At 45.7% G+C, this 13602-nt stretch overlaps 1 protein-coding gene across 1 annotated transcript in view; it reads right to left on the bottom strand.

Moving 5' to 3' along the window:
- The window catches only part of LOC140720731 (NACHT, LRR and PYD domains-containing protein 3-like), a 64465-nt gene that overhangs the window by 49981 nt on the left and 882 nt on the right, over nt 1-13602 (bottom strand). The window contains exons 2-4 of the mRNA XM_073035561.1: nt 5071-5167; nt 2242-2745; nt 1507-1673 (exon numbers count right to left, since the gene is read on the bottom strand). Coding sequence (XP_072891662.1) covers nt 1507-1673; nt 2242-2745; nt 5071-5080 — 681 coding nt within the window. The 5' untranslated portion in view covers nt 5081-5167. The remainder of the gene's footprint in view (nt 1-1506; nt 1674-2241; nt 2746-5070; nt 5168-13602) is intronic.

Raw genomic sequence — 13602 nt, 5'->3', positions numbered from 1 at the left:
CCCCCCCCTCAAACTTCAACGCTCTAAAGAATAAAGACTTAACTTGTTCAACCTTTCTCTGTACTTAGGTGCTGAAACCCAGGTAACATTCTAGTAAATCTCCTCTGTACACTCTATATTTTGTTGACATGTTTCCTATAATTCGGTGCCGAGAACTGTACACAATACTCCAAATTTGGCCTTACCAATGCCTTGTACAATTTATCTTTACTTCGAAACTCCTGTACTCAATGCTCTGATTTATAAAGGCCAGCATACCAAAAGCTTTCTTCACCACCCTATCCACATGAGATTCCACCTTCAGGGAACTATGCACCATTATTACTAGTTCACTGTGTTATACTGCACTCTTCAACGCCCTACCATTTACCATGTGTGTCCTATTTTGATTAGTCCTACAAAAATAAAGCACCTCAAACTTATCAGCATTAAACTCAATCTGCAAACTTTCAGCCCACTCTTCTAACTGTCCTAAATCTCTCTGTAAGATTTGAAAACTACTTCATTTTCCACAGCGCCACCTATCTTAGTATCATCTGTATACTTAGTAATCCAATGTACCACCCCATCATCCAGATCATTAATGTATATGACAAACAACATTGGACCCAGTACAGATCCCTGAGGCACACCACTAGTCAACGGCCTCCAACCTGACAAACAGTTATCCACCACTACTCTCTGGCATCTCCCATCCAGCCACTGTTGAATCCATTTATTACTTCAATATTAATACCTAACGATTGAACCTTCCTAACTAACCTTCCGTGCGGAACCTTGTCAAAGGTCTTACTGAGGTCCGGTACACTGATAAATACAGCAGGTGTGAGAGGAGAAGGTGACTCTGAACCTGCAGTTCCCAGTGCTCCCCACCTGAACAGCTGAAACAGATCTACTGAAGACAAAGGTCTGACTGAGGTCCGGTACACTGATACATACAGCAGGTGTGAGAGGAGAAGGTGACTCTGAACCTGCAGTTCCCAGTGCTCCCCACCTGAACAGCTGAAAGAGATCTACTGAAGACAAAGGTCTGACTGAGGTCCGGTACACTGATAAATACAGCAGGTGTGAGAGGAGAAGGTGACTCTGAACCTGCAGTTCCCAGTGCTCCCCACCTGAACAGCCGAAACAGATCTACTGAAGACAAAGGTCTGACTGAGGTCCGGTACACTGATAAATACAGCAGGTGTGAGAGGAGAAGGTGACTCTGAACCTGCAGTTCCCAGTGCTCCCCACCTGAACAGCCGAAACAGATCTACTGAAGACAAAGGTCTGACTGAGGTCCGGTACACTGATAAATACAGCAGGTGTGAGAGGAGAAGGTGACTCTGAACCTGCAGTTCCCAGTGCTCCCCACCTGAACAGCTGAAACAGATCTACTGAAGACAAGTCAGAGATCAAAGTCTCCATTGCCATGTAGAACTCCTAGAACGTGCAGGAGATTAATATCGATCACTATTCCCTCTGATACCAGCAGTTCAGTGACAATACACTAAATATACTCACCTCATTTTCTTCTCTACTGAAATGTCTCTCCTTTGTCAATATCCAACCGAGTCTTTCAACTTTCTCTTCAATCGCTTGTTTGAGTCTGTCCCCGTAGAACTTTGTCAGTTGGTACAGTCGATACTCGCCCCCCTCTGCCAGGAGGTCGGGGATTGTAAACTTTGGCTCTGCGAATATAAAATGAGAATGTAGTCACAAACTCAAATATCGCTTGTCTCCACCGCTCTCACCCAGCCCTAACAAACCAGTCATGTCTTGAACCTCAATGTTTACCTGCTTTCAGCTGGAAACACGTATTTTGCCCTAATCTCCAACACTGGCCTTAAAAAACCGACCCATCAATGCGCTGTGCGAGACGTTCCCAGAAGGAACCCATTCACCAGAAACCTGTCTCTCCCACCGTCCCACCCACTCACCGATTTCAGTTTAAAATGGGCAATAAATGTTGGGACTGTCGCTTCCCAGAGATACTCTCTCTATCCTGGTGAATACATTTCCCATAACTCATATCCTGGAAATTCTCTCTTATCTGGAGAGCTGCATTTCCTCCGATACACATCCTGGAAATCCTCAGAACAGGTAGGACATTTCCTCTAGTGCGGGAACCGGTGCCACACTACACCGACTGCACCACGCCCACACTTTATCCCTCTCTGACCAACCCTCCAACAAGGAATCACATTTACCCGCTTCCCACCTCATTCTGCGAACACATCACCCTCATGTCTCACTCACCCACTCCCTGTTGGGCACTTGACAATTCCGTGTTTAATGAGTTTCCGAGCTGACAGGAAGTCGCCTCACTTGTGCCGGTTCCAGGGTCCTGCTCAGTGTCTCTGACGTCACTGTCTCTGGGCTGACAGGCAGTCGCCTCACTTGTGTCGGTTCCAGGGACCTGCTCAGTGTCTCTGACGTCACTGTCTCTGGGCTGACAGGCAGTCGCCTCACTTGTGCCGGTTCCAGGGTCCTGCTCAGTGTCTCTGACGTCACTGTCTCTGGGCTGACAGGCAGTCGCCTCACTTGTGCTGGGTCCAGGGTCCTGCTCAGTGTCTCTGACGTCACTGTCTCTGGGCTGAATTTGCTCCTCCTCCTCTGCGGCCGGACCGCATTCCATTGGGCCATTGCTCTCAATCTGACCCTGCTTTGGAACCTTGCTTCCCGTGTCCCGATCATCTTCCCTCGATGAGCTGCCTGGTAGAAGCCTCTTGAGTACTTTCTGTACCGGATTTAATTTCCCACCTGCAGTAAATGATGAATTGCAGGTTTAGAGTGATTTATGCTCGAACAAGGATTCACAACGGGTGTCTGCAATGGAGCCAGGAACCCGGCTGACCGGATTTGGAGTGGGACTGTGCTGGTGAATGTGAACCACACCTCCTGCCAGGTGACCATCCCGGTAAGCCAGTGAGTGGACACATCCACTCCCAGAAAAAGAACTGGATAGACACAGTAATACTGATCACCGACTACGCATTAGCTGAACACACCAATAACCAGCGGTTATTAATGGAAAGGCATTAGGTGATACCGGGAATTATCACTGGGATTATCTCCCACAGACATAATTCTCCCTGGATCACAAACCGTCCAGTCACCTGTGTCACTCACAGACAAGCCACTGGATTACTCGTGGTCCGATCCTTCAGATCACACGTTCTCCGGTTGCTTTCTCACACACTGTCTTGTCCCCTGGGTCAAAGACTGACCACTGCCTTGAGATGGACAACGTCCAGTCCCCTGGGTTACAGATTGAACATAACCTTGAAGCCCATGATGCCTGGTCCCCTGGGTCCCATCCCGTCTCCTGGATAATAATCGTCAGGTAGCAACTATTCAAGTCATTGGCAAAGGGAGAACCTTGCGTGCAGTTCCATTAGCTAAACAAAGTCTCGCTGAGAGAGCTTTGCATTTACTAAGGATGCAGTTGCTAACAATCTACAGGATGGATGTGACTCAGCTGGGAACAGTGTCGGGGAGATTCACAAGTACGTTACCGGATGGGGTTGTTTGTTTTCTGGTTCGGCTAGGAAAGTTTGCCCCGGAACACGGGAGCTTGAAGGGTAAACCTGCACACGTAAAACAGAATCAGAATCAGGTTTATTATCACCGGCATGTGACGTGAAATTTGTTAACTTAACAGCAGCAGTTCAATGCAATAGGTAATCTAGCAGGGAAAAAATAATAATGAATAAAATAAAAAAAAGTAAACAAGTAAACCAATTATGTATATTGAATAGATTTTTTAAAAATGTGCAAAAACAGAAAGACTGTATATTTAAAAAATGTAAGGTAGTCGCCAAAGATTCAATGTCCATTTAGGAATGGGATGGCAGAGGGGACCAATCTGTTCCTGAATCGCTGAGTGTGTGCCTTCAGGCTTCTGTACCTCCTCCCTGATGGTAACAGTGAGAAAAGTGTATGCCTCAAGTGCTGGAGGTCCTTAATAATGGACGCTGCCTTTCTGAGACACAGCTCCCTGAATATTTACAACTTCCGGCAGCTTCTCTCGGTCCTGTGCAGTAGCCCCTCCATACCAGACAGTGACAGACCGATGCAGACCACAAATGAAGTGTCTCCTGATCCTCAGCCATTTCCAAGGCTAGCAATGTTCTCGGCTCGGCTACAGAAAACAGAGTTCGGAAAACTCCCTTCATCTACTTTGCGCAGCGAGGGGGGAGTTGAGAGCTGCCCTGACATAACCTGAAGTGTTGTATTATCGCACAAGCTTTGAAATCCAGGAAATGCTCTTGTCACCTGCCACTGAATTTTGTAAATGAAAGTTGAAGATGTCTTTCACCTCTAAACAGGCCCTGATGTGCAACAGACCCTGAACCTAGATAATGTTGTAGGGGTGGAACTGGACTCTCTGACGGTGGTATCTGAAAAGAAGATGCTGTCCAAGTTGCATGCCATCTTGGACAATGTCTCCCATCCACCCCAAAATGTACTGGTTAGGCACAGGAATACATTCAGCCAGAGACTCATTCCACCGAGATGCAATACTGAACGTCATAGGAAGTCATTCCTGCCTGTAGCCATCAAACTATACAACTCCTCCCTCGGAGTGTCAGACACTCTGAGCCAATAGGCGGGTCCTGGACTTATTTCCACGGCGTGATTAACTTATTATTATTTAATTATTTATGGTTTTATATTGCTATATTTCTACACTATCCGTGGTTGGTTCAGCTGTAACGAAATCCAATTTCCCTCGGGATCAATAAAGTATGTCCGTCTTTCTGTAGACTTTTATGTAACTAACAACACCGCTGTCACATTCCTGTTTGTCTTTCACTCTCAACCTGCTAATTCAGGGTCTCCGGCTCCTTTCACTCAGGTGAAGCTTTGCCTGGTGAGTGGAGTCATTCGACCATCACTGGTGTCAGGTCCCTGCGCTGGAACTGTTGGACCGATCGATTACACAAAGTCACTTTACCAGTGGGATCAATGACACTGCTTGATGAAACTTTTTCTCTGCCCTGTTAGCCTGTGTAAGCTTCTTTTTCTGAACTATTGTGCACCAACAGGACAGAAGTTTAGTTATAAAGATCCAGGTGAACATACCTGTAGCCATTCTGATTCTGACTGACGGTTGTTGATTGTCGTCGTCTTGTTTACACTTTGATCCCGGTGCAGGACAGCGCCGCCTTCTGGTGATGCCCTGAATTACACACAACAAGCAGACAGTGAATCAGAGAGAGTTGGATTACTTTGCAAATGTGACAGTACAGCCGCAGTTCTGTATCAGAGCCGCAGTTCGCATCAACTCCCAAACCATGTCCGTATGTCTGTCCAGTGATATCCGGAGCATCCTTCCGATAGAGGCACAGAGCAACAGATCACAGATACTGACCCATCAGCCCATCGAGACAATGCTGACCACAATGTGCACTGAGATGGTCCTAATTTTCAGGCCTTTGGTACAGGGTCAAACAGGAACATAACTTCATTGTAAAATCTAATTCTGCTTAATCACGGATTCGCAGGTTCTGACAATTTATTAGTAGAAAAGCACTTGATGAAGACAGGGTATGTAAATGTAAATTATTGATTGGCATTTGCTAGTTAGGACTGAGTGCAATGTGGTGCTGGGACATTTGGCTTCAAGGGGGTTTGCTCTCAGTAGAGGCTCGCACGACGATATACTCGAGGGCAAGTATATCATTGCAGCTTGCAATAGACAGAGGAGTCAATGACATGTTGCTGTAGTTCGAGGTGATTCCACATTTCTGCAATCACTGCAGCAGGAAACAAATGCGGCATCTCCTGACGGGAGGAAATTCTCCACGCATTTTGAGATAATTGTGACGTAACACAGACGAAGCAAGGAAAGGTCAGAGGTGATGTTGGAAATGGACAAGCAATGTGAGGGAATGTGCCTGGCTTCGCAGAGCTGATGCTGACATCTGCAATGATTGCGACTGAGTCTGATAGAGGCATAAATGGTATTTCTAGGCTTACTCAGTCTGACTCCAGCTATTTTCTACCTTCCTTGGTACCGAAATGTGATGTCTAAAGAACTTTCGTTGCAGTAAATGAGACTCACCAAACTTTCTCCAGAGTGAGTCAATGGAAACTCTGATTCAGACTGAGGGTAAGTTGTTCTACTCAGAGAGGTGTGGATGCCTGGATTGCCCTGTCTGTTATGGTGGTAGAAGCAAATACAATGGGGGCTTTTAAGCGACGTTTAGATAAGCACATTGGTGTGAGGAAGATTGAGAGGTTATGGACATTGTGTAGGAGGGAGTCATTAGTTTATTTCGGGGGGTGTTGATGTACTTTTCCGCTGGTTTGGCACACCATTGTGGCGGGAAGGCCTGTTCCTGCGACGTACTGTTCCATGTTCTGTTCTATCTTCAGCACCAGGAGTTTCTCTTTGACTCCCACTGGCAGATAGACAGGTGACAGTCAGGGGGAATTTCCAAATACGAATTGAATTCTGAAACCCCGGTCTCTTTCTACCGGTGCAAACACAAAACAGCGTATTTAGCCACAGCCTCTCCCTGTGAGGGATGGAACGGGGATTCGTTCTCTGCTTTGCTTCCAAAGGAACTTCACAACCAAACACCTGAGCACAGAACAGAAATACTCGCTCAACATCTCATAAACCCGGACAGCTTGATCCCCTGACTCATTTTATCTGGATCAGATCAGGTGTGGTATCCCAGGTCCAACCTCAGAGGGTCACAGCCCACACCGAGAGACTCTCACATCTTTCCCACACCTCACACTGGGAGTTCACACATCCCACACCGAGAGACTCTCACATCTTTCCCACACCTCACACTGGGAGTTCCCACATCCCACACCGAGAGACTCTCACATCTTTCCCACACCTCACACTGGGAGTTCCCACATCTCACACTGGGAGTTCTCACATCTCACACCGAGAGACTGTCACATCTTTCCCACACCTCACACTGGGAGTTCCCACAGCCCACACCGAGAGACTCTCACATCTTTTCCACACCTCACACTGGGAGTTCCCACAGCCCACACCGAGAGACTCTCACATCTTTCCCACACCTCACACTGGGTGTTCCCACAGCCCACACCGAGAGACTCTCACATCTTTCCCACACCTCACACTGGGAGTTCCCACATCCCACACCGAGAGACTCTCACATCTTTCCCACACCTCACACTGGGAGTTCCCACATCTCACACTGGGAGTTCCCACATCTCACACCGAGAGACTCTCACATCTTACCCACACCTCACACTGGGAGTTCCCACAGCCCACACCGAGAGACTCTCACATCTTACCCACACCTCACACTGGGAGTTCCCACAGCCCACACCGAGAGACTCTCACATCTTTCCCACACCTCACACTGGGTGTTCCCACAGCCCACACCGAGAGACTCTCACATCTTTCCCACACCTCACACTGGGAGTTCCCACATCTCACAATGAGAGATTCATGCTACCAATATCCAGCCCCCGGAGACGTCTGCGTCATTGCAGAAGAGGGAACATCAAGCCGCGTCTGTAAAAGCACCGACGCAGACCGAAGCCCAGACACTGCCAGTTCCATATTCCTGGAGCCCCCATCCCAAGATTGTATCTCAAGCACCAACTCTCTCAGGGCTCTTTGCTGCCGGTATTATGCGGCAGTGTCTCAACTAATCCCAGTTCTAAAACGTACACTCCCACACCAACCCATGGCAGAACTGGAGCCTGATGATCCTTTGTCTGGACGGGGATCAGCCGGGAAACGTGGGCATTGGGTCACAAAGAGGGCGCTGATACTTGTCTCCGCAGTTACATTGAGCACAGTTGTTCATTATTTTATTGTTGAGTGCAGTGTAGCCCAGTTCAATTAGCAGCCCCTTTCCTCGTCGTGTAACAGGAACAAAATGTTTTAAATATTAAATTGAAAATATAGCACTCAGTACAGGAGATTTTTTTTGTTCTTTTGACGTAGAAACGATTCACCGACAGCAAGACGTTTGACACCCAGAACAGAATTGCATAAATACTATCCCTGCAATCTTCTTCATTCCATCCCGGACAGGAAATGCTCAAAGCATCCTCGTCTCTGAGGCCACTCTCTCTCCTCTGAGAGTCAGCAACCAGAGAGCGAGAAACATGTTCAACACTCTCTGCAGCTCTGGTGAGCTGTTGCCCTGGCGACGGAGGAAGTGGCTGGCAAAGATAACCGAGCGGGGAAATAACAAACTCAGTGTCACATGTTCTCAGTTTCATTGTGACGAAGATGAACTGAACATTCAGCCATTTTGTAATGGTGACACTAAAATTCCAGTGGTTGTTTTTACCCTGTCGAGGTGCATTCGGTAAATCTCATGGTGGTTCCAGCTCTACAGAACTCTCAGCAGCGCAGATGCTGGTCCACAATAAAAACAAATTGTTGGATACGACCCTTTCGCAACAAATGTCGATGATGTGCAGAAGTTTCAATTGAGATTTGCAGAGCCCTTAGAGCACAGACACAGGACTGTTAGCCCATCCAGTCCGTGCCGTGTTCGGTGTGGTCCCATCCCCTCGCACCCAGACCACAGCCCTCTATACCTCTCTCATCGAGATACCCAACCAAACATCGCTCAAATACCACAATCGAACCTTCATCTCTCGCTTCTGCTGGGAGCTTGTTCCGCATTCGCACCACCCAGTGAGTGAAGTAGTTCCCCCTCAGATTCCCCTTCAATGTGTCAGTTTTTGACCCAAATCCATGATCTTACCCAGCCTGAGGGGAAAATGTCTCCCTGCATTCACCCAGCTTATAGCATCATAGATTTCTGTATTTCTAGGAGGGGTTCCCAACTTGGGGTCCATAGACCCTTCCTTTAATTGGAGGGGCAAATGGCTTAGAAAAGTTGGAACCCTGCTAGCGTACCCCATCATTCACTTGTATTCCAGGTAACAAAGTTTCACCTGTTCAAACTATCTCTATAATTAATTCATGAAATACCAGCAATGTCCGTGTAATTTTCCCTGCACTCTTTCACGCTTATCGGTAACTTTCCTCCAAGTAGCTGACCAGAACTGCAGACAATTCTGCCTATTGTAGAATCACGGTGCCCTTTTCAACTTTAGCATTAATATCCCAACCCCTCTTCGTAATAGCCTGCGTTGTGAAGGTCAATCTGCCCAAAACTCTCTTTATGACTCTGGTGCTACCTTAAAGGAATTGTGGATCTGTAACACCCACACCAGGACAATCAGGCTCAAAACAGTTACTTTCCCCAAGTAGTAAGCCTGATCAACACCTCTACTCACCAACCCACCCTCCACACCTCACCCACTACCTGTTTAATATTTCCTGACAGTTCCAGACACTCCTGTGCCTAACGTCACTTTATGGACAGACAATCAATGTCAGTCTCCATATGTCCAGACACTCCTGTGCCTAACGTCACTTTATGGACAGACAATCAATGTCAGTCTCCATATGTCCAGACACTCCTGTGCCTAACGTCACTTTATGGACAGACAATGAATGTCATTCTCCGTATGTCCAGACACTCCTGTGCCTAACGTCACTTTATGGACAGACAATCAATGTCAGTCCCCATATGTCCAGACACTCCTGTGCCTAACGTCACTTTATGGGCAGACAATCAATGTCAGTCTTCATATGTCCAGACACTCCTGTGCCTAACGTCACTTTATGGACAGACAATCAATGTCAGTCTCCATATGTCCAGACACTCCTGTGCCTAACGTCACTTTATGGACAGACAATCAATGTCAGTCTCCATATGTCCAGACACTCCTGTGCCTAACGTCACTTTATGGACAGACAATGAATGTCAGTCTCCGTATGTCCAGACACTCCTGTGCCTAACGTCACTTTATGGACAGACAATCAATGTCAGTCCCCATATGTCCAGACACTCCTCTGCCTAACGTCACTTTATGGGCAGACAATCAATGTCTGTCTCCATATGTCCAGACACTCCTGTGCCTAACGTCACTTTATGGACAGACAATCAATGTCAGTCTCCATATGTCCAGACACTCCTGTGCCTAACGTCACTTTATGGACAGACAATCAATGTCAGTCTCCATATGTCCAGACACTCCTGTGCCTAACGTCACGTTATGGGCAGACAATCAATGTCAGTCTCCATATGTCCAGACACTCCTGTGCCTAACGTCACTTTATGGACAGACAATTAATGTCCGTCTCCATATGTCCAGACACTCCTGTGCCTAACGTCACTTTATGGGCAGACAATTCATGTCAGTCTCCATATGTCCAGACACTCCTGTGCCTAATGTCACGTTATGGGCAGACAATCAATGTCAGTCTCCATATGTCCAGACACTCCTGTGCCTAACGTCACTTTATGGACAGACAATCAATGTCAGTCTCCATATGTCTAGACACTCCTGTGCCTAACGTCACTTTATGGACAGACAATCAATGTCAGTCTCCATATGTCCAGACATTCCTGTACCCAAAGTCAACTTATGAACATAGAATCAATGTCGGAGACCAGACAATTGTGCAATATTGCAAAGGAAGAATGGCTGAATCAAAAATGCAATCAAGTAGAAGGCTATATTAACAACAGCAAAGATATGCACAAAAAAATGAAATTACTGGGATTAAGGAAACCTCCTTAATTAATCAGGATGCATAACAGATCAATAAAGTATGTGAGAGCTGGATTCAGTATAGAGAGCAGCTTTTTCTGAAGATAATAGAGGGGTACCTCCAGATATTAAACACCCTAATTCTGGCCCACCGATTGCCAACGAAGAAATAACTAAAGCAATGAAAAGCATGAATCATGGTAAGGCCACTGGACCTGATGAAATATCAATGGAACTGATACAAGCCCAAGAAGATCTGGGCATAGACATTCTTTCTGAGGTGTTTAATGGCGTATATGAGTCTGGTGTATTCCCTGACAATCTCTTGAAATCAGTGTTTATAACTCTGTCTAAAATTCCTGGAACTATTGACTGTGAAAATTGTAGAAGAATCAGTCTTACGAATCACATAATAAGGATTTTGTTGAGAATTGTTCTGAGTCGAATTAAAAACAAGTTAAGGCCAGAAATTTCTAAACTGCAATAAGGGTCTATTTAGGACAGAGGAGCTAGGAACGCAATTGTCATACTACGAATACTTTCAGAAAGGGCAATTGAATATCAAATTGATGTATTTTTATGATTTATTGAGTTCACTAAAGCATTCGACAAAGTCAACGTGAAAAATTATTTCAAATTCTCACTAAACTAAACAGTGACGGAACGGACCAATAATCTCTTCAAAATGTATATTGAAATCCACTGGTGGAGGTAAAAATTGATGATTTAATAAGCATTTGGACTAAAATTCAAACAGGAGTTGGACAGAGATGCGTTGCCTCACTGAAATTATTTAATATCTAAACTGAAATGATTTTCAAAGAAATGGAAGACCTAAATGGGATAAAAATTGGAGGTGTTAACATCAACAATATGAGATATGCAGATGATACCACCCGAATAGCAAGTGCTGCAGAAGGCCTACAAATCCTCCTGGACAAAGTAGTACAAACAAGTGCAGATTTTGGTCTAATCATCAATTGTAAAAAAAAATCCAAATATATCGTAACATCAAAAGAGCAGAATTCTCCCAAGTGCCAATTGTCCATCGGTAACAAAAGAGATTGAACAAAAGACCAGCTGTAATTACCATGGTAGCTTTATATCACAAGATGCTGGAAGTAAAGTAGAAATAAAAATAAGAATTGCCATTGCCAAAAACAACTTCCAAAAAATAAAAAAAAATTTCCCAACAGACACATTTCTATGACTACAAAGCTTAGGCTACTAAAATGTTACATCTGGTCAATCTTGCTGTATGCTTCCGAAACATGGACTGTAACATCAGAACTCCAAAGAAACTTAGAAGCAACAGAAATGTGGTTTCTCAGAAGAATTCTGAAAATATCATCTAGAGATGGGGTAACTAATGAGACAGTACTTCAACATGCCCAGACAAAAAGATCGTTAATGAGGATATTACATGAGAGGAAACTTAAATTCCTGGGCCATGTCATTAGAAAGGGAGGAATAGAATGTCTTACATTGCAAGGCCGTATGCCTGGGAAACGTGACAGAGGAAGGCAAAGAAGAAAATATATGGACACTGTGAAAGAATTAACAGATCTAAATGTGCGAGGTATCATCGACGCTGTGAGGGAACATTGGATGTGGTGAGTCATGATCGCCCAGGCATGTAAGGCGCAAGTCACATGCAGAAGAAGAATCAATGTCAGTCTCATATGTCCAGACACTCCTGTGCTTAACCTCACTTTATGGACAGACAATCAATATTTTTAAACGATCATACTTTATGTATCGTGCTTTGTCTATTATTGTGGTCTCCATCATTTTTCTTTTTCTGTCTTGCTTTGGATCCAGAGTAACAATTATTTTGTTCTCCTTCAGACTTGTGTACTGGAGTGACATAAAACAATTTTGGATCTTGAACCCTGGGGAGAATACCACGACCATCCACATTATCTAAACTCCCTCTTGATTCCATCAGCTCCTACAATGTCACCCTCATTCTCCTCTGAAATAAAGATCCGGTTGGGTCAAACGCTTCCTATGACTCGGCCCAGTAGTCCAGGCAACATCTTCAGTAATCTCTTCCGCACCCTCTCCAGTTTGTAAATATATTTACTACAGTAGTGTGAACACAACTGTACATAATACTCTGTGTAGCCATGTTGATTCATACACAAATCAATGGCATGAATAGCGAATTACAGAGGTCTCAACACTGACACACACACCCCACTCGTCACAGGCCTCCATTCGCTAAAACCATCTTCAATCATCTCCCTCTGCTTCTTGTTCTCGAGCCCGGAGTGAATCCTCCTCGCCAGCTCCCCGTGAATCCCACGTGACCGAACCTTCCCGATCAGCTGCCATGCGGGATCATGTTACAGACTTTAACAAAGTTCAGATAAACAACATCACTGCCCAACTTCACCCAACTCCCTAGTTAACTCTTAAATAATATCCAAAATACTTGACAGATACGATGTCCTACTGGGCAGTGTAGAGGGTGATTTCCCCATGACTAATGCCCAACCGCCCGAGACTTCAGCTTCACTCCATACTGAGAAAATTCCGATCCCGGCTGTGGAATTACCAACCTGGACTGAAGCCTGCATACTGCCAGTTCCATATCCTCAGTCACCAGCCCAATATTATCACCCATACACAGACGCTTTGGTGCCGGCGATTTGCCGTGGTGTTCCTGCCATTTGCGATTCACAGACTAAGGTGGAACTGGAACCTAATGACCCTCTGCCGGGGCCGGGGCTCAGTCTGGTTCCCCGGTCTGTGTAGAGGATGCGGATACACTTCAGCCTGTCCCCAGCAGCAAAACCGAGCACATTTGATCACAATCTTCCTGCTGTGAGGGATCTTGCCCAGCACTGCTGGCTGCCATGTTTCCCGCAGTGTAGCAGGAACAAAATGTAAAATTACAAAGTAGAAAATGCTGGGGATTCAGTACATCAGACTACATCTCTGAAAGGTGAAATGGTGGAAGACCCAGTTCCAGAACTGAGACTGTCCGAGATCTGCTGAGCGTCTCCAGTATTTTTCTCCTCCGGACTT

Source organism: Hemitrygon akajei, unplaced genomic scaffold (assembly GCF_048418815.1).
Source record: "Hemitrygon akajei unplaced genomic scaffold, sHemAka1.3 Scf000046, whole genome shotgun sequence".
Lineage (NCBI taxonomy): Eukaryota > Metazoa > Chordata > Chondrichthyes > Myliobatiformes > Dasyatidae > Hemitrygon > Hemitrygon akajei.
The sequence above is the reverse complement of the archived record's forward strand: the minus strand, read 5'-3'. Positions and strand labels throughout refer to the sequence as shown.